Source organism: Typha latifolia, chromosome 4, assembly GCF_019914945.1.
Source record: "Typha latifolia isolate L0001 chromosome 4, TyphaL0001v2, whole genome shotgun sequence".
Taxonomy (NCBI): domain Eukaryota; kingdom Viridiplantae; phylum Streptophyta; class Magnoliopsida; order Poales; family Typhaceae; genus Typha; species Typha latifolia.
Window position 1 is genome coordinate 3,912,614 of NC_133089.1, and position 17,623 is coordinate 3,930,236.

General features: G+C 38.2%; 3 protein-coding genes and 1 non-coding gene across 9 annotated transcripts; 1 reads left to right on the forward strand and 3 right to left on the reverse strand.

The window, feature by feature from the left end:
- Positions 1-3,243: 3,243 nt before the first annotated feature.
- On the reverse strand, positions 3,244-3,317 carry TRNAV-CAC (transfer RNA valine (anticodon CAC)). Its single transcript has one exon. It is a non-coding gene; the product is annotated as a tRNA-Val (tRNA).
- A 272-nt stretch (positions 3,318-3,589) lies between these two features.
- On the reverse strand, positions 3,590-5,140 carry LOC140786858 (calcium uniporter protein 2, mitochondrial-like). Its single transcript, XM_073135553.1, has 2 exons — positions 4,591-5,140; positions 3,590-4,191 (listed from the first exon to the last, which is right to left on the reverse strand). The coding sequence occupies exons 1-2, from the start codon at positions 5,083-5,085 to the stop codon at positions 3,706-3,708; spliced, it is 981 nt and encodes a 326-aa protein (XP_072991654.1). The 5' UTR covers positions 5,086-5,140; the 3' UTR covers positions 3,590-3,705.
- A 6,329-nt stretch (positions 5,141-11,469) lies between these two features.
- LOC140786798 (heptahelical transmembrane protein ADIPOR3-like) lies at positions 11,470-14,120 on the forward strand. Of its 4 annotated transcripts, XM_073135458.1 has the most exons (4): positions 11,784-11,912; positions 12,167-12,465; positions 12,610-12,913; positions 13,350-14,120. In XM_073135458.1, the coding sequence occupies exons 2-4, from the start codon at positions 12,422-12,424 to the stop codon at positions 14,001-14,003; spliced, it is 1,002 nt and encodes a 333-aa protein (XP_072991559.1). In that variant the 5' UTR covers positions 11,784-11,912; positions 12,167-12,421; the 3' UTR covers positions 14,004-14,120. The 4 variants fall into 4 exon arrangements, with proteins under 4 accessions (XP_072991556.1, XP_072991557.1, XP_072991560.1 ...); XM_073135455.1 differs by lacking the exon at positions 12,167-12,465 and having other exon boundaries at positions 11,470-11,912; XM_073135456.1 differs by having other exon boundaries at positions 11,775-12,465.
- Positions 14,121-14,641: 521 nt separating this feature from the next.
- On the reverse strand, positions 14,642-17,236 carry LOC140785467 (glycosyltransferase BC10-like). Of its 3 annotated transcripts, none has more exons than XM_073133293.1 (4): positions 17,122-17,236; positions 16,890-16,996; positions 16,234-16,744; positions 14,642-15,454 (listed from the first exon to the last, which is right to left on the reverse strand). In XM_073133293.1, the coding sequence occupies exons 3-4, from the start codon at positions 16,741-16,743 to the stop codon at positions 14,813-14,815; spliced, it is 1,152 nt and encodes a 383-aa protein (XP_072989394.1). In that variant the 5' UTR covers position 16,744; positions 16,890-16,996; positions 17,122-17,236; the 3' UTR covers positions 14,642-14,812. The 3 variants fall into 3 exon arrangements, with proteins under 3 accessions (XP_072989394.1, XP_072989393.1, XP_072989392.1); XM_073133292.1 differs by having other exon boundaries at positions 16,890-17,003; XM_073133291.1 differs by having other exon boundaries at positions 16,890-17,025.
- Positions 17,237-17,623: the final 387 nt, after the last annotated feature.

A 17,623-nucleotide genomic window follows, 5' to 3' on the forward strand; every position in this document is an offset into this window, starting at 1 on the left:
GAAAGCTTAATTAAATGAGGTGCAGTGCTCAACCAACCCACTTGTCCTTTTAAAGTTATTCTGGTAATAATGGTAAGTCGGCACATGAGCCAAATTGCGAGGATGAGATCCAGCTCAGATCAAACCCCGGCCCAGAACTAGAATTTAGGCATATATTTCATGCCTACTGGTTTTATAAGGAAAAGCATGCAGGAAAACACTTCATTAAATATAACAACAAAAAATTAAGAGATAATTGTACTTAGATTCGTACTATTATTGTTTTTTATATATATTTTCTAAATTTTTTTTAGGGATGTTTACAAATCACACCCTATATTTATCTATTTTGTAATCACATTTCGTCTTTAAGAATTTTGTAATCAGATACCTTATTTTTTCTTATAATTTTTATTTTACATTCTGGTGTTATTTTGACTAATTAACGTCAACAAAGTTATTAAAATATTCCCTCCATTCTTTTTTTATTTTTTATATCTCTCTACTATCTTTTCCACCTAACTCTTGTGTCATCCTCTATGTCTACCACTTTTTCTCATCTTCCTCTCTCTTTTTCTTTCTCCTTTTTTTTCTTCTTAAAAAAAGAAAATAAGGAAGAAAAAAATAAAAATAATTTAACTATTTATAAATTATTTTATATATTATAATAATAATATTTTTTCTAGTACCGTCTAAGTTAAATTAAATTGTTAAATGAAAATTATAAGAGAAGTGGAGAGTTCGAGTTATAAAAACAAGGCAGAGTGTGAATTACAAAATAGATAAAATATAGTGTGCAATTTATAAAAATCTATTTTTTTATCACGTACACCTCAACTAAATTTAAATTAGTTACTTTTATTTTTTTTATTGTTCTTAGTTTTTAGTTCAGAGGACGTACATAGATATTAAAAAAAAATTTAAATGTACATTGAAAAAAACAGTGACTAAGTAAATTTGTTCATAAAATAAATACAAGTTTAATACACAAACTGGGAGCGGAGATCAGGTAACGACGTATGAACAAGCCCCACGACATGGTAATTATTTACAGCTCAGAATATATATATATATATATATATGAAACGAGCACAAAGAACATAGGAGAGATACTAGAAGGCACAGCATAGTCCAAATGGTGTCGCAGGTGCAAAAGACCCTGCAGTTCTATCTCTACCACTATAGTCTATAGAGCCAGACACAAAAGGAAGCTATATTGATAACCACCAATGCAAGCATTAATTATCTCCAATCATAACCCACCTATAATCTGGAGAAGGGAAACATCAATAAGCAGAAATGGACACACAAAAAAAACTCTATCTCCACCTGATCCTTCCTTCTTGTATTATCATTCAAGTTCGGACCTTTTTATTTTTAATGCCTCAAAATCATCTTATCACATATAAGTAAGTTTATAATAACTTTTATTTATCAGCTTTTTTAAGAGATAAATTGGAACTTAATAATATTCCAGTTAAACCGATGACTCTAAAAATAAGTTAAAAGATGGTAGCCAGCTAAACAAACACTCAGAAAACCATAATCTCGTACTTAATCCTATTGATCATCGGGCTCGATGTACATTAATTATTCTGGATGGTTAGTGAAGCATTTGCCAGTTTTAATATTACAAAGAGTTAGCATGTAGCATTGCCAGATTAGATTACTATTGATGAATACGAATCTTTCCACTCATCTTAACATTTATTTCGATAATAAAATAAACTAGAACATAATAAAGTATCATCACCAAATGGTACGATTTGAAACAGATTAATTGATAACAATGAGTCGCTTTCTTTCGTTCCTCTTGGTAGTTGACTTAGTTTTAATTTAATTTAATTTAATTTAATTTTAATTTTAATTTTTATTTCATGGATGGCCTACATTCATTCATAAGGTTTAGTCTGGATAAGAGTCATTTAACATATTTAATTCAATCAAATATCTTCATAAGATTATTCATTCCCCGTGACATGCGCACCTAATATTTACTCCCCCACTTCATCATAATAAATGGTAATTTTTAAAGGAAGGTGGTTTGGTTTGAGATTGAATTGGTGATGATCTAAAATACATCTTTTGAACTAAGAGTAAAAATTATAATGAATAAAAAAAAATAGAATAGATAGGTTTACTTATATTAATCTCAGTGAAATAAGTCCAGGATAACTTATGATATAGTACCCCAACCATATCACTCACTACATTAATCCTAAAGCTGGCTTATTTGTAGATATGAGCAACATAAGGAGCAATTCAACAAGGGTTAAAATCCAAACAAACTAATAGAAAAACAAATTAATATTTTTTTTAAAAAAAGAAGTTGGAAATTATGAAACGGCTTTGTTTGATTGAGTAGGAGAGGAGGAGTGCTCTCCTTGGCATGGTAGGAAGGGTTTGGTACTTGCTTCTAAACCAACCTTCCAAGGAAAAGCAAGTATTAGGGAGCTCTTCTGCAGCCTTAAAACCGCAGTGGTTTCCTGCATCCGGGATACTTTAAAAATCGCGCAACCAATAACAGGATGCCAAGGGATCCAACTGCAAGAAGTTCCTGCATCCTGGGTGGATTACGCGTTCTCACTCAATTCCCCCCATTGGAGTAGATGGGATTGCTCTCGCCTCCACCTGGAAGTTTTCGTTGCCCAATTAATGCAAGGTTAGTTGGGTTTCCAGGTCATGCCGTTGAACAAATCTAACGGGAGTCAGTAAAGTATATTTCCTTTTCCTTTCCCTTTAGGTTTCTTATGCTAGTTTTTAAGTAGGCTAGATTGTTAGGTTACCAGCTTAATTAAAAGTATTAAGTTTTACAAAGTCGTGTGAATCTGGAATATGGTTTAAGATGCCGGCTTAAAAGACTTCTGAAAGCTTACTATCATCCAACAGAAAGTAATGTAGCCCTAATTTGGGCCAGATCTTCCTAACATCCATATATATATATATATATATATTGTTCTTAATAAAGTGAAAATTGTGTGGTAGATGACCTAACAAAAAATAAATAGACCTGGATTTACTTGCTCTCAGGGTGGTGCTTGGTTTACAGAATTACAGTTCCTTTTTGTCTGGATATATATATATATATATATATGTGTGTGTGTGTGTGTGTGTGTGTGTGTGTGTGTGTGTGTGTGTGTGTGTGTGTCTAGGAAGAAGGGATTAGCTGACCAAAGCAAGGGTTAATTAGTCAAGGCAGGGGCTGCAGCAAAACATTTGCGGGGAAGAAGAAAAAGGTGGGAAAACAAAATTCTTATCATTGTATGTCTGAGCCCGGGTTCGAACCGGGGACCTCTAGTGTGTGAGACTAGCGTGATAACCGACTACACCACCCAGACTGTCACATTCATTAGCAATTATAAATTATTGAGGTGGCCAACAGAAACTGGTCACATTCATTAGCAATTATATGGCAGCATGTAGTACGCCTAATTATATTGGTGATGCAATGAATCTGCTTGACAAACTTTAGATTACTAGTAAGCACGAATGTAATCGTTAAGGGTTCGCCAGGTGATGGACAGATATATGTATATGAGCCCACGACCCTGTCCGTCTCATTATTATTAGCCCGACTATTAGTTCTCATATACTATGTATTAATTCGAGCTGAGATATAATCTCCCAATATTTTATATACATGCGACGTCACTATACATTAATTAGTTTATAGAAACAATTTTCTTTTCTCCATTTAATTTTGGACAAAATATGTGGCTAGCTAAGTCAGTGTGCGGGGCCTATGAAGGTACTCCGGCGATGGCAAGGAGAAGAAGAAGAAGAGTCGATCAAAGGCCGGTAATTAGTACAATCCCCACGCCTGAGCTGGTTGTAGCGCTCGAGATCGAACCTGTGCGCCGTCATGAGCCGGCTCTGCTTGGCGGCGAAGCGGCTCTCGAAGAAGCCCTCGAAGGAGGGGTCCCGCGAGGTGCGGAGGAAGAAGGCGTAGCCCGCCATGAAGTAGAAGGAGGTGACGTAGAAGCAGACGGGCTCCATGACGTCCCAGGAGAGCTCCCAGAAGGTGAGACGCATGAAGCCCAGGGTCTGGACGAGGAGGAGCCCAAGCCCGGTCCATAGCTCTCGCTTGACGTGGGCCTCGGCCTGAGCGTCGATGGCCGCCTTCTGCTCTTCCATCGCCTTTAGCTCGCTTCGGCGTGGGTCGGACGGGGGCGACATTGAGAGAGGGATCATGCCTTCGATTGCTTTGGCTACCTACAAATTTTGTCTATGTCAGCATCATGCAAAGAATTGCCGTCTTAATTAAAACTTGTAACAAGTGTTAGCTGGCCCATCTTTTGTTCCAAGATTGGTTATATATCACGTAGTTAGTGTTTGCTTTCGATTAGTTGGTTGCTAACTTATGAGAAGATGCTTTAACTTATTACGGACATATTTTTACTCCTGCAGATAGTATCAATTATTCAATTAGTTTAGCTTCTCGCGCTTTTACTTCGCCGCCGGTCGTTTCGATGCGTCTGACGTGGTCCCCCCCCGACGGGAAAGTGATCTTATGCGCGACTTTTAAAGATCCGATAAGTTTATCCTCCCTAAAACCGGGATTTGGAATGAAATTATTCGAGGGAACGAATCGGATGAGAGAAAAGTAATCACCAGCTCGGGTCTGAGGAAAACGACATTCCCCAAGACGATGACGGCCCCAGCCTCGTCCATCGCACGTGCGAGCCGGCCCCCTTCCTCCTCATCCCCCGCGGCAACCTCGCCGCAGACCGCCGCGAACTCTGCGTAGGCGACGCAGCTCCTCGCCAACCTCCTCAGCCTCCCCCTCGCCGCCTCCATCTGCGCCGCCCTCACCGCCTTCCTCGCCTCCTCTGCCGTGACCAGGGGTTGAGGCGGCGCGAGCCCCTCGAGGCGGATCCGGTCACGACTCAGCCCCAGGATCCGATCCATTATCTGGTCGCCGACCGGGATCCCCGGAAACCGGTCGGCCGGGACGGGGACGGCCGCCGCCGAGTGGAAGATGGGGCGGCGCTGGACGTGGAGGAGGCGGCGGAGGAGAGAGGGCTGCGAAGGGGCCAGGGTTGGACTTTGATAGTAAGAGGAGGTGACCTTGGCGAAGCTTTGAGCTAGGGTTTTGCGGAACGCCATTTGTTAGGTTCGGGTTCCGAACTCGGAGGAGGAGGAGGAGAGCTCTGCTGATGGTGCTTTGGAACGGAGGGGATGAAGTTATTTATAGCTCAATTTCTCGTGAGATATCGCATGAAAGGCGAAAAAAGCGAAATCGATATAAAAAAAGAGAGAGAGAGAGTAAATTTCATCTTAGTCCCTATCTTATAACCAAATTTTAATTAGAGCGTAGCGCGAGCTTGGGCTAGTCTTTACTTTGAATATTCTATGGTCCAAGTCATAAGATTCGAATCTCTAGTGTAGCTATCCTTGGTTAGCGTAGTCCCACGGGCAATGAAATTTGGTCCTTAAAATTGTTTTGATTTAAAAGTTTAAATCTTTACTTTTTTGTACCGAATAACAAAATTATAATTTGCACCCTATATTATTATTATTTTCACATCGAGCCCTGTAATTCAGCGAATATATATAAAGTATACACTGCTGTTAGATCTGTTAATTAAACTTAACAAAATATCTGAATTAAATTAGCTATGCTAATAATATTATAAAAATATCTTCAACAAAGTCATATTTAAAGTGTTTTGGTCATTTTAGACATAATAACATTTTAATTATTTTTAAAATAAAATATCTCAACTTAGCATAATTTTCTTACGTTACTAGTTTAAATCTAACACAAGATATTTTCTGTACATATTTACTAAATTATAAGATCGATTTATAAATAGTAAAAATATAGGGTTGAGAAAACTATAATTTTATTAAAACGTACCGTGTTATATGTAAATTTATCTTTTTTATTTTTTTATTTTTTTTATTTCTCAATAAGGAGAGAAAGAAAAAATATATTTCTAAAAGAAGTTCATATGAGGGTATAGATGTGAACGCGAAAATTGACTTAATGGCATTTAAAATTGGTCATACAATTAAAAATAAAATTTACTTGATTTTAACGAAATAATTTACAATTAAAACTCTCAGAAATTGAAATCATCAACCACGTTTTTTTTTAATTTCTACACAATATAGCCTCGACCTTCCATTACTCCCAAATTTCTAAGCAGCTTCAAATGTCACACTATTATTTTTCCTAGTCATAAGTCAAATATGGTAGCTTTGTGGTGGTCATACTTCTAAGATAGAAACCTCAATGTTTCATATCATACTCTATTTCTTAGCAATTCTATTTTCTCGATCCATTGTTATACATTATTTGATAGGTACTGATATCTACTGCAGTGTGCCATCTTATTCCTACTCAAGACCAGTATATATATAATACATGGTTGAATACTTTGCAAATAACGTTGATCATTTTTAAGATTAGATCTCGACTGCCACCAACCTATATATATATATATATGAGAGTAAGTTCAGAAGTTGTTTTCTTTTCTTCTAATAGTTAGTCTTAAGAATGGTTAGAAGTTTCAATTTCAGCTTTGGTTTTAACTTAGTTAAAAAAAATAAAACAGTTAATTTCGGTTCTAATTTTATTATATCGGCTTCGAATTTCTTTTAATAAGTGGTCTTATTTATCTTAATTTTTAATGCATTACACAGAATCTAATAGCATTTAAGCTACGAGATTGATATTGAGTTAGGTATAAGTTGGATTCTAAATCAAATCCAATATATAATTTAAAAAAAAATATTATTAGGGTTGTTGTTTCAACTAGATTCTGATTCGAAAAAGAAAACCTCAGTGCAGTGGAATGCTATTTTTAGAGTTGCATCTAACTACCATTCCTTTCTGACGTCCATTTTAGTGTGAATCTTCTTATATTTCAATTCATGCACATCTAATATTCTCGTTGTAAACATCATAGTTAGTAAACTAGAATCAAATATATTCACTACTACTCTTGATTCTTTCTGCACAACTTCCTCACAAGCAACTTGGATATCTATACTTATATATTAGATTTGGTGGCAATTACCATATCTTGTAAAGGAAACTTGGGATGGGGATTGCAGGAGAAACCACAACAGGATTTAATTAAACACCCCCACACTACTACTAAGTTGGGATTCCATGACGCAGTTAGCAACTAGGGCATGGCATATATACACACCTTTGCCTGCCGAAAGTTTATTCATCTTTGTCCAACTAATTGTTAGTTGTATATGCCTCTAACAAATGTCAACCAAGTGAACCAATCAATTTGGTACATTCTGTTGGAATATATAAATTGCTAGAGAGACAAAGAGTGAGGAAATTAATTGCCAATTATTCTAAAGCTTAAGCTGTTAGCTAGCGAGTGATGATATATAGTTCTTTATACTCTTACTACTCTCCTCGCTTATAGACTTGAAACATACTTTTAGGCCTAATAAGTAGTTTTATTTATATAATTTTTAAAATAACAGATAGGCATGATATATAAGTTGTTAGAGAATCTCAACAAAGACTACGTGTAGAACTCAATCTCATTATTATTATTATTATTATCTTATTTTCAGGCAGAAGAGAGACTCCTCAAATATTTGCCAACTTTTTCACTACTTTAGCAGTCCAGCCATTAATCCAGGTCCTCAAAATGCCTTATTCTAGAGGAAGCCAGATTCCTTCTTATGTTCTGGAATACATGGATGGCTGAATCCCTCCTCAACTAGAAGAATCCCTACATTGAGAGGATGCAACTCCCAAGTATCATGCGATTCAAAGTGGATTGAGCGAGAGAATATAACCCAATGGAGAGAATCTCATCAGGTAGTTGGATTCCATATAAGTTAGTTATAAAAGAAGAAAAAAAAACTCAACCACTAACTACACCTCTAGCTAGAGAGTGGAATATCTACTAACTATACGTTAGTCATGAGCTCATCCCAAGATGCACCATGTCGGAAATTACGTCGTCTTCCTGAAGTCATCGACAGGGAATTCATGCATTCAATCCAATAAGAAGATCCAGTGGACAAATTGGATTCCACATTGGCTAGGACTAGATCTATAGATTCTACGTCGGAGTGCAGTGCGATAGCGAATCGCCATGGCCCCCATCTCCAAAGATGTCTCAGTGCATGGTTCATGCATGGTCGACAGCATGCATACCATGCCGGTTACTTGTGTTAATATAATGGATGATTGAGCAACAGCAGGCCTAATGTGGTTGATGACTGGGATATGTAATTGGATGTTGTCACTTGCTGATTAGTAGCCTATGGATTAATTAATTAAGTTTGCTACTATATGCTAATCATAGGCTGCTGTTAAGGGAGATATTTTCTATGACTCTTAGTCTTTTAACAGCATGAGTAGTAGTAATTGATGGATTGTGATGCAGGGAAGAGTGCAGTAAAGTTGATGGCATGCAAGTTGAGGTGTAACTTTGTCTCCATGATGTTGCCTTAATCCCTAAACAAGGGAAAGTAAGATACAATTAATTCTCTGTCATGTGATTCCTGATATCATTAGTTCACTACCTTCTTCCTTTATCCATATGCCATTTTGTATCTTTTACTTGCAATATGATAGAGAAGAACAAAGCTCAACAATGCCGATGTGTCGCCGCCTTATTGGATTGCTGGCTAATTAAATTTTAGGAAATCTCAAAAAGGGTGGATGAGTTGAAGTTTACAGTTGATTAGTAGTAATTAAGTGGTGCTCTGTTTCATAAATACTTGAATTGTAGGCTTAGCATTAATACAGTAATGTGATATCCTTATCTTTCTCCGAAGAATTGTGAGAATAACAACTATTCAATATGTGCAGTTTTGGAATCCAAGTAGACTAAGTAAACTAAAGTCAATCTCTATAATCTGGATAATGGATTCATTGTACTAGCAGCAGCACTGAAATTTATACTTTAATAGTGCTGAATAAGATGATTCCTGGGAATAAAATTCTGGAGAATATTTACTGAACACAACACCAACCTTGCAACAAAAAAAAAAAAGAAAAGAAAAGAAAAGAAAAGAAAAAAGTATCAGCAATGTGCAAACCTACTCAGAGAACATTACTTGTGCAGATGTCATCACCATGCATCTTTAATTGCCAATATAGAGACAAGAAAGGAATATGAGTAGGCCTTTGGTTCCATCCCTGAAAGCAACTTGGATTCTTATGCTGATCTCAATGGCAGTATCCAACAATGGATGGGTGGTAGGAGAACCAAGCCATGGATCCAAGGAATACAATTCCTTATGCTTGAATCATGGCTAAAGTTGACTCAAATAGCTCAACAAGCATGAAGCTGCTTATGGGCATGGCAACTAATTCCTCCTCATGTGTCAACTAGCACTACAAGGATGCCATGCTTACCTTTTCTTTCTTTCTTTCTTTCTTTTTCTTTTTCTTTTTGGGTTCATTTTGTGTCAAGTGAATCGAATCTCATTTTGCTAAGCTGGTGGTGGAACAGACTCGAGCCAGCTTAATCAACTCCTTAAAAAGCAAGACTTCTCTTGGGAAAATCTCAAATTATAAAGCACTTATTTAGGTCTTTTGAGCAAATGGAAATTACACTGGCTGCATACTTGCTTGTTAACTACAGCCGGGTTAATAGCTCATGATCTAGCTCAATATTCGCTTAAAATTTAGTCTTGTAAGCTTTGGACTAGTTTCAATGTGGACCTTTGTGTAATCCTGCTATTTGAATGAACCTTTCTACGGACTTCTTTTTCTTAGAAAAAGAAAAAGAAAATCTATAGCCGGATTACGGGTTTGTTTTTTTTTCTTTTTCTTTTTTCGGGGTGGGTCGGATCAGGTCATCATGATCTCTATTCCATTTTGATGAAAAATTCTTTGGGGATTATTGGACTCATCTGTGAATTTTGGGTCTCTGTTCTCTTTAAGTTTATGAAATTTTAATTTCACAAGCCTAAAATATATGGGCTCAAAGTCTCTAACTCTAATAGATAGCCCATTTGTTCTTTGCTACATGTGGAATGTGATCAAATGCTTATTTGGTGGATTTAGCCTAATCACATTCTGAGCCCTAGCTGGGCTCATCTAATTTATATTCCAATGAATTCAAAATAACAGAGTCAAAATTACACATACATTCTGTAACAACCCAACTTTAAAAAAAAAAAAATTTCTTTGCATGGGCACGAGGCCGGCCACATTAGTATGGGGGGCATGCCACGCACCCCCTCGCGTCGTCGTAGCCAACCGACTGCGGCCAGCTGGTTGCGGCGGGCCCCAGCACCGTCGCAGCCACCGCCAAGACCCCCCCCACCGCCTTTCCTCTCTCTCTATCTCTCTCTCACTCTACTCTCTCTCTTGCACTCCTTCCTCTCCTCGTTGCCGACGTCAGCCTGCCGTCGCCGCCGGTGAGAAGCTCTTCCTCTCTCTCTCTCTCTCTTTCTCTCTCTCTCTCTTGCCCGAGCTCAGGCTCGTCGGACTATAGACTATAGTATGCTCTTGTATCAGTTGTTTAGTTGTACATTGATGGTTTGTTATGGCCTTTGTGGGTCCTACCAGATTAATTAGTGGTCTAGTGTATATTATTGTGGACTTAAATATTCACATGTTAACATGTTTATTTAGTTGATAGTATATTTTATTTAGTGTTGGATTATGTGAGCATGGATATGTTAGCAGGTAGTATTTGATGATGTCATGATTGTATGTGCACAGGAGAGTATCTATGCGTGACGGGCCCCGCTCGTCTTGTCGCGTGCGCCGCGCGTGCTGTGTGGGGCGCGTAGGCATACATGTGCCCGTGCCGGGCGAAAGCGTTACACATTCATACTAGTGCTTATTTTTACATAGATCTATATTTTTTATGTGTTAACTTATCAACTAGTCTAAAAATATAAGCCGATAGAAAACTGTCCTAATAATATTTAAACTTCAGCTTTGATATTGTATTAATTCATCAGCCACTCTAAAGCTTAAGTTATTAAAAATATAATAATATTTTTATTTTATAATATAAAATATGACATTTAAATTATTTTTTCTATTAATTATTCGTTTTATTTTTTATTTTAAAAAAATAATATGTAAGTGATAAAATTTTAAATGTTCTTAAAACCATTTTCTTTTATTTAGATAAAATGAAGACAAAAAGAAAATGTTGGTGACACAATCACCATTTTAGCATCTATGCAGGGAGGAAATATTATTAAATCATAGAGAGAGAGTCGAAAAAATCTATAATAAAACTAAGGAATAGTTCATGAAATTTAGATTGTCTAAGATATACAACCATCGATAGATGAGTGAATTTGACGTGCCGTGTTTGAACTTTCAAAGACGACGTGTCTGCGATGCATCCTTGGCAAGATTAAACTTCTCGTTCCCATGCACCAAATTTTAAAATGAGAATGAAATGGAGTAAAAGGTCAAATTTAGAAATAAATCTAAGTCCAAATCCAAAATCAACTCTCTCTCCTTGGCCCCAGGCCCCGAGAATCCGACATCGACTAATATCCGATTCGGTAGTAAATCCCACATCCAGACAATAACAAAAGCAAGCAAGAAAAAGAAAAGAAGGAAACTTCCATTTCTTCCTCTCTTCGATATTTTCCATAGCTCTTTCTCGACGTTCTCCTCTTTCTATGCTCTCTCAAATTTTAGAAGGAGAACACCCTCGCCTTTCTCCTGTCCATTTCCCTTTCCGATCATCTAAGCTTGCTGGGTCCTCTTCTCCTTCTTCCTCTTCGAGTTCGATGGAGGATGGACAGTCGTTGACCAATGGGTTCTACGAGGGGGAAAGGAAGGAAGAGAAGGGGAGGAGTCTGTGGAAGAGGGTCAGGTACCAGTTGGTGGAGTACCATTCTTTGCCAGGATATCTCAAGGATAACGAGTATATATTGGGTTACTATCGATCCGAATGGCCGCTGAAGCAGATCCTTCTCAGCATTTTCACCATCCATAACGAGACCCTCAATGTTTGGACGTACGAATCTCGGTTGCCCATTTGACCAAATTCGATTGCTATGTAGAATTTTTTTTCTTATTAATTATTGGCTGGCTGCTGACTTGCAAAAAACGATTGGATCTTTAGGGGAGTGTTTTTTTGTTGGTTTGTCATCTGGTTGTGTTTCTTTATTGGGTTCGATTAGTTTCTCTGTATTTTTTGCATGCGTGTTCTATTTGCTTGGCTTCCTGTTCATTTTGATTCAAAAGATTTGTTGAATTGTGATGAAACAGGGGAGGGGAAAGATATTGACACATACTATTGTTGGTGTGATCTGATATATAATGCTGACGACCATAGAATTGGGAAATCTTCCCAAGCATTGTTGGTTTCTAAATCTCAGAAGATTGAAAGATTAACTTGGCATGTCCAATGGAGGCCATGCAATGGAGCACTAAGGAGAGGTGACTCAATTCAGGTGGAGGAATACTGAAAGAATACTTGGGTACATACATGGGTTCTTTGTTGGAGGGGGCATCATTAAGTTTATGTTGAATATAGCCAACCCATGTCTCTCATCTTCTTGTTGCATGTAACATGCCTATCCATTCTTCTTGTGTAAAGGATTGGATGCTTAACCATTTGCTCCATTGTAATATTATGCACTTTAAGAATGTGATGTTATATTCATCATGTCCTTGTTCTTGGTACTAACTCCTTTTGGTTGATGCATCAGGCACTTGATTGGATTCTTTCTTTTCCTTGCTCTGACCATATACACTGCGATGAAGGTTCCAACAGTTGTAGATCTCCAGTCATTGCAGCATTTACCAGATGCGCTGAGAAAAGTTGATCTACAGAAGATTCAGGCAGAACTTTTGGCTTGCCTACCTTCTCTGCCTCATCTATCTGATTTACAAAGACTAAAAGATGAATTGAAGAGTTCATTGACTTCTATTGATATGCTCCCATCACACTGGCACATTCTAGAACTTCTATCAATATGTTTGCCGAAAAAACTTACCCATGCTAATCAGACGGTAACCTTCTCTAATCTAAGATGGTACATTTGCGTTTACAAGCTTTACCATAAACAATTTAGGAAGGTCTCAATATCTTTGGCATGCAAAGTAAAGAAAAAGATCTAAAGTTGGACAGAAATAAGTTTTGTCCTCGTAGATAGCATGAACAGTTGCTAATTTCTTTGAGTTAACATGTGAATAAAAATGATGGGTATATCCTTGCGAAGAAATGCATAAACAGATTGATATTCTTGAGCATATTATATTCTTAGAAGATATTGATATCAGTAGGCATTTATCTCCTGCAAGCACCAGAGTTATATTTAGGCAAATGGCATGTAAATTACTTGCTTTAATGTGATTTAACAACTTGGCGTGACAGTTTAAGATCATATTTTTTTGTTGTCAGTTGTTTTGGACATCAAAAATAATTTTCCCATATGACCATCTGCAGTGGAGTATGAAAGAAGATGTGGCTAACTTGATAGCTCCACTTCTGTCAAGGCCAATACCGCGGTGGCCATTCTTCGCCTTCTTGGGTGGTGCCATGTTTTGCCTTCTTGCCAGCAGCACATGCCATCTTCTCTGCTGCCATTCTCGCCGCCTGGCATACATCATGCTTCGCCTTGACTATGCAGGCATTGTAGCCCTTATTGCCACCTCCTTCTATCCCCCAGTGTACTACTCCTTCATGTGCAATCCCTTCTTCTGCAACCTCTACCTCAGCTTTATTACAATCCTCGGAATAGCCACAATCTCTGCGTCGCTCTTTCCTGTTTTCCAGAACCCCGAGTTCCGCACAATGAGAGCAAGCCTCTTCTTCGGGATGGGTGTTTCCGGGGTTGTGCCTGTTCTCCATAAGCTGGTCCTCTTCTGGCATCGACCGGAGGCACTGCACACGACTGGATATGAGATTCTAATGGGACTCCTCTACGGCATAGGAGCGTTGGTATATGCCACTCGAATCCCCGAAAGATGGATGCCTGGGAAGTTCGACATTGCTGGCCACAGTCACCAGCTCTTCCATGTGCTGGTTGTTGCTGGAGCTTACACACACTATCAGGCAGGTCTCTTGTACTTGAAGTGGAGAGATCTGGAAGGCTGCTAGAGTAGTTGTATGTCGCATAGTCTGCAAAGGTTTTTTTGTAAAACCATCCAACGAGTAGAATACTCGAAATGTACCCTTATAGCATAAATAAAAGGGCATTATCAGTTTACAGTTCAAGATTCACATGAAATTTTGCTGTCTTTTTGTCTGCAATCAGCAAGAATTTAGCAGCTGGTTAATTCATTTATGCTCATGTTAAGTGAACTGTCGTTACTCCTAAAATTTAAAAAAAAAAAACTTCCCGCTACTCCAAACTTGATCCATAGATTCCAGATTTACTTTTGTCGAGATGAAAGCTTCTCTAACCAACGATTAACCTTGAGCTTGACAAGTATTGTATTTGATTAGTTGGGAACTTATATTAAGTAAGTGACAGATTGTACTTGGCACATGATGGCAACTTGGAGTCATGCATTATTATGATATCATCCTCATTTATCTTGCTGTCGTGCATGCATCTCCTTTTGACCGCAGTCACCAAACATGGTGGATTAGCATATTCAGGATTCTGGGGACAGGCAGAGTAAACAAAGAGTGGCAATCTTGCACAAGAAACAAAAACTTACTTATACTAAATAAACATCATAATTCACATTAAATGAGGAAAAAAATGAAAAAAAAAAAACTGATGAGATCTCTTAAGCAGAATAATTTGAGTCGTGTAATGGAATTTATATCTGGGCTTTCACTATACAAAGAAACAAAATTGTTACTGATACTGATAAATCTAGTAGAGGGGCAATCTTCATATAACAGATTACCCGAAGCCTAGGTATGTCAAATCTCACACACATACTTTTGCACTGCATCTAGCCAAATCCAAGCAGTTTTGGTGCTAATTCAATCAGAGGCTCCAAAGCACTTGGAGCAAACTTCCTAGCAAAGAGGAAACAAGTTGACGTGTTGCGGTTGTTGTACGTGCACGAACGCCCATCCAGAATTCTCCTTAAAAATGGCTCAGTGACATCAACTCTCCCGAATGTCGCTGGATGAGGACCACCTCTTGACCAATCTACCCAAGTAACACTTCTGTTTGCCAGAAGATGTGGTGATTCAATGGTGAGCATTGTGGGAAAGTAATGCTCATCCACATAACATGCTGGTCTGCAGAACTGCTTGAATTTTGAGTAATAAATGGTGTCCTTAATTATAGCCAGAGCAAGTTTCCTGTTCACTTCAAACCACTGAGATCCTTTCCGCCATTGTGTGATGTTAACCTCAGGTGCCATGCTCAGGTTATACCGACCCCGACCATAACGGCCCAAATCATCAAGTGCCCCAATAAAACTGTGCTTGGATCTCATCAAGTATTTGTAGGTAATGTTGAAAGGATATACAGGAATACAGGACTCCGACAGCAGAACGAACCGCTCATTGGAAACATCAAGCAATGCATTTGCTAGTAGACGTCTCTCAGCATCACACATGTTCATCTGACCCCACTCTGATACCTGCAGATCAGAAAACATACCCATAAGACAACTAGACTAGATGAAAAGGAGTGCAAATGTGCATAAAACAAGCATTTCAAAATTTGATTTGCACAAAATATGGATGCGAATGGCTAAGCAGTCATAACAATTGATACAATAACATTGCCAGGTTGCATTTATCTTGCATTCGAGCTAAGTGCCTATAACTCAGATTATCAATGTTAAGCTGCGCAGCACATTGCTCTCAAATTGGTTTATACCACAAATTTCCAAATAATGCAAGTTTCACATTTGAAATGTAATTTTTTTGTTATTCTTTTTCCGTGTAAATTGCTAGTCTTTCTTGGTGCTGAACATCAAAAATGCTATATATCAGGTTAGTTATGCCACCACTTTATAAACCTTTAGTGTCAAGCATTGAAGGAACGTCAGTTGCACAAATGCAGTGTTTATAGAATTTCTGCTAGAAAGATCAGAAAGCAGTCGGTTTGTACATTTTAACAATAATCAGAGTAGACTATAAAATAAAATCAGAAAGGCCTGTAAAGAAATGATTCATTTAGTCATGACGCAATCTGATGCATATGATTTAGTTCATAGGTTTGTTTATGCTAACTGCATTACAACTAGATATGGCTAAATCTATAAGTTTATGCTCACAGCATTGTGTGCATTATTGAAAGATACCACAGTAAAATGAAAAGAGTAATTTCAAAATGCATACAAGACTTCCTCTACCAGAATGTAAATATAAAAAATCTCTGCTTAGAACCAATAAGTAGTAATCCAGCACATACCTTACTGGGTATTTGCCTTCGGTAGAACACCGAATTTGAGGTGAAATTAGACTCAAAAGAAGGAAGGGCATGAATATAGATAGAGTAAAACCCCTTGTGCCCTTCGAAGTACTTCTCCCAGAGTGGCGAGAGCGGCAAAGGCCCTCTAGTTAAGAACATGAAGGCAGCTTTAGGAATCCTCCTGAAAGGATACTTCTTTACCAGGGGAACGAACGACGCGCGCCATAAGAGCTCCTCATCGTTCATCGTGTGTATCAGGTTCGACGGCGGCCTGATCCAGCGATCGAGACTGTTCAATTCCTCCATGGAGGGCTGGAATGTAGAATGAGCTCGCAAGATGACATCTTGCACACCAACTCGCTGCGCGATGTAGATACTAAAGACCGAGAATCCAACACCCAGGACAAGGAATAGCAGAAGAATCTTCAGTATTACCAATGGGAAGACCCTAGGTTGGGTCCTCACAAATAAATCCTTGGCATCCTCCACTGATGAAACTCTAGATTGCATCCTTAGAGCACCAGAAAAAAGGGACCAAAATCAAATATTTTGCGTTCTGGGTACTTCGATTCGGATAGTGTTACACCATTAAACACTCATCCAGACCGTGCCGTGCACATTTTTAAGATGAGACGAAAGAAAGATGAGGATATCACCTTCCTGGTGTTCCAATTCTGAAGGCATCACTCCATTACACCACCTTCCGAGCGCGTGCTGCATCGTTTGCGATCCAAAAACGACCACAGGCAGAAATTTCAACCTTCTGAGAGCTTATCACCACAAAGGATCGCACTATTTCACAATGATCTCAAATGAAAAAAAGAAGAAGAAAAAAGCACACTATTTTGACACTTTTCTTTGCTCTCAGGTGGGAGGACAATCGGGTACCTTTAGATCTGAAAATGGCATTCCCGAAGAAGAATCAGGTGTCGTGTTATACCCAAGAGAAGCGGAGATCCCACGAGAATAGCAAATCCTTGGAGCTGCTTTATTTAGATCTTCGGGGGAGAGAGTAAAGCTAATGAGTACGGTTACTTGGTCGGCTCCTAGATCAGCAAGCCAGATGCTGGCACGCGGCAAAAACGCATTGGTACGGTCGGATTTACAAAACAAATTTTCCCAAAAATAATTTGAAAACTTAATATTTAAAAAAAAAAACGTATTGGCCGGTGAGAAGAGAAACAAAACGAAACGTTCTACCAATAAGAGGATCATGAATCTATCTATCATCTATTAACTCACGTGATGGACCGAGATAAGAATAGCCCACGGGCAATTACCAAAATTAAAGGAAAAATGGAATTGACGGATAACCTGAAGAACAAGGATATTTAAGCATAGTGTTACACTCTAACGCTCTTTTTTTTCATGGTTTAGAGAAGAGTTGTGT

Bases quoted from the DNA above. Each gene is read 5' to 3' on its own strand.
- LOC140786858 (XM_073135553.1), bottom strand. From the start codon at position 5,085: ATGGCGTTCCGCAAAACCCTAGCTCAAAGCTTCGCCAAGGTCACCTCC. The intron at 4,192-4,590 runs GTGATTACTTTT...CAAAATTTGTAG, and splicing joins TTTTCCTCAGACCCGAGCTG to GTAGCCAAAGCAATCGAAGG.
- LOC140786798 (XM_073135455.1), top strand. From the start codon at position 11,572: ATGCTCTCTCAAATTTTAGAAGGAGAACACCCTCGCCTTTCTCCTGTC. The intron at 11,913-12,609 runs GTACGAATCTCG...TTGATGCATCAG, and splicing joins GAGACCCTCAATGTTTGGAC to GCACTTGATTGGATTCTTTC. The intron at 12,914-13,349 runs GTAACCTTCTCT...GACCATCTGCAG, and splicing joins TTACCCATGCTAATCAGACG to TGGAGTATGAAAGAAGATGT.
- LOC140785467 (XM_073133293.1), bottom strand. From the start codon at position 16,743: ATGCAATCTAGAGTTTCATCAGTGGAGGATGCCAAGGATTTATTTGTG. The intron at 15,455-16,233 runs GTATGTGCTGGA...TCTGATCTGCAG, and splicing joins GAAGGCAAATACCCAGTAAG to GTATCAGAGTGGGGTCAGAT.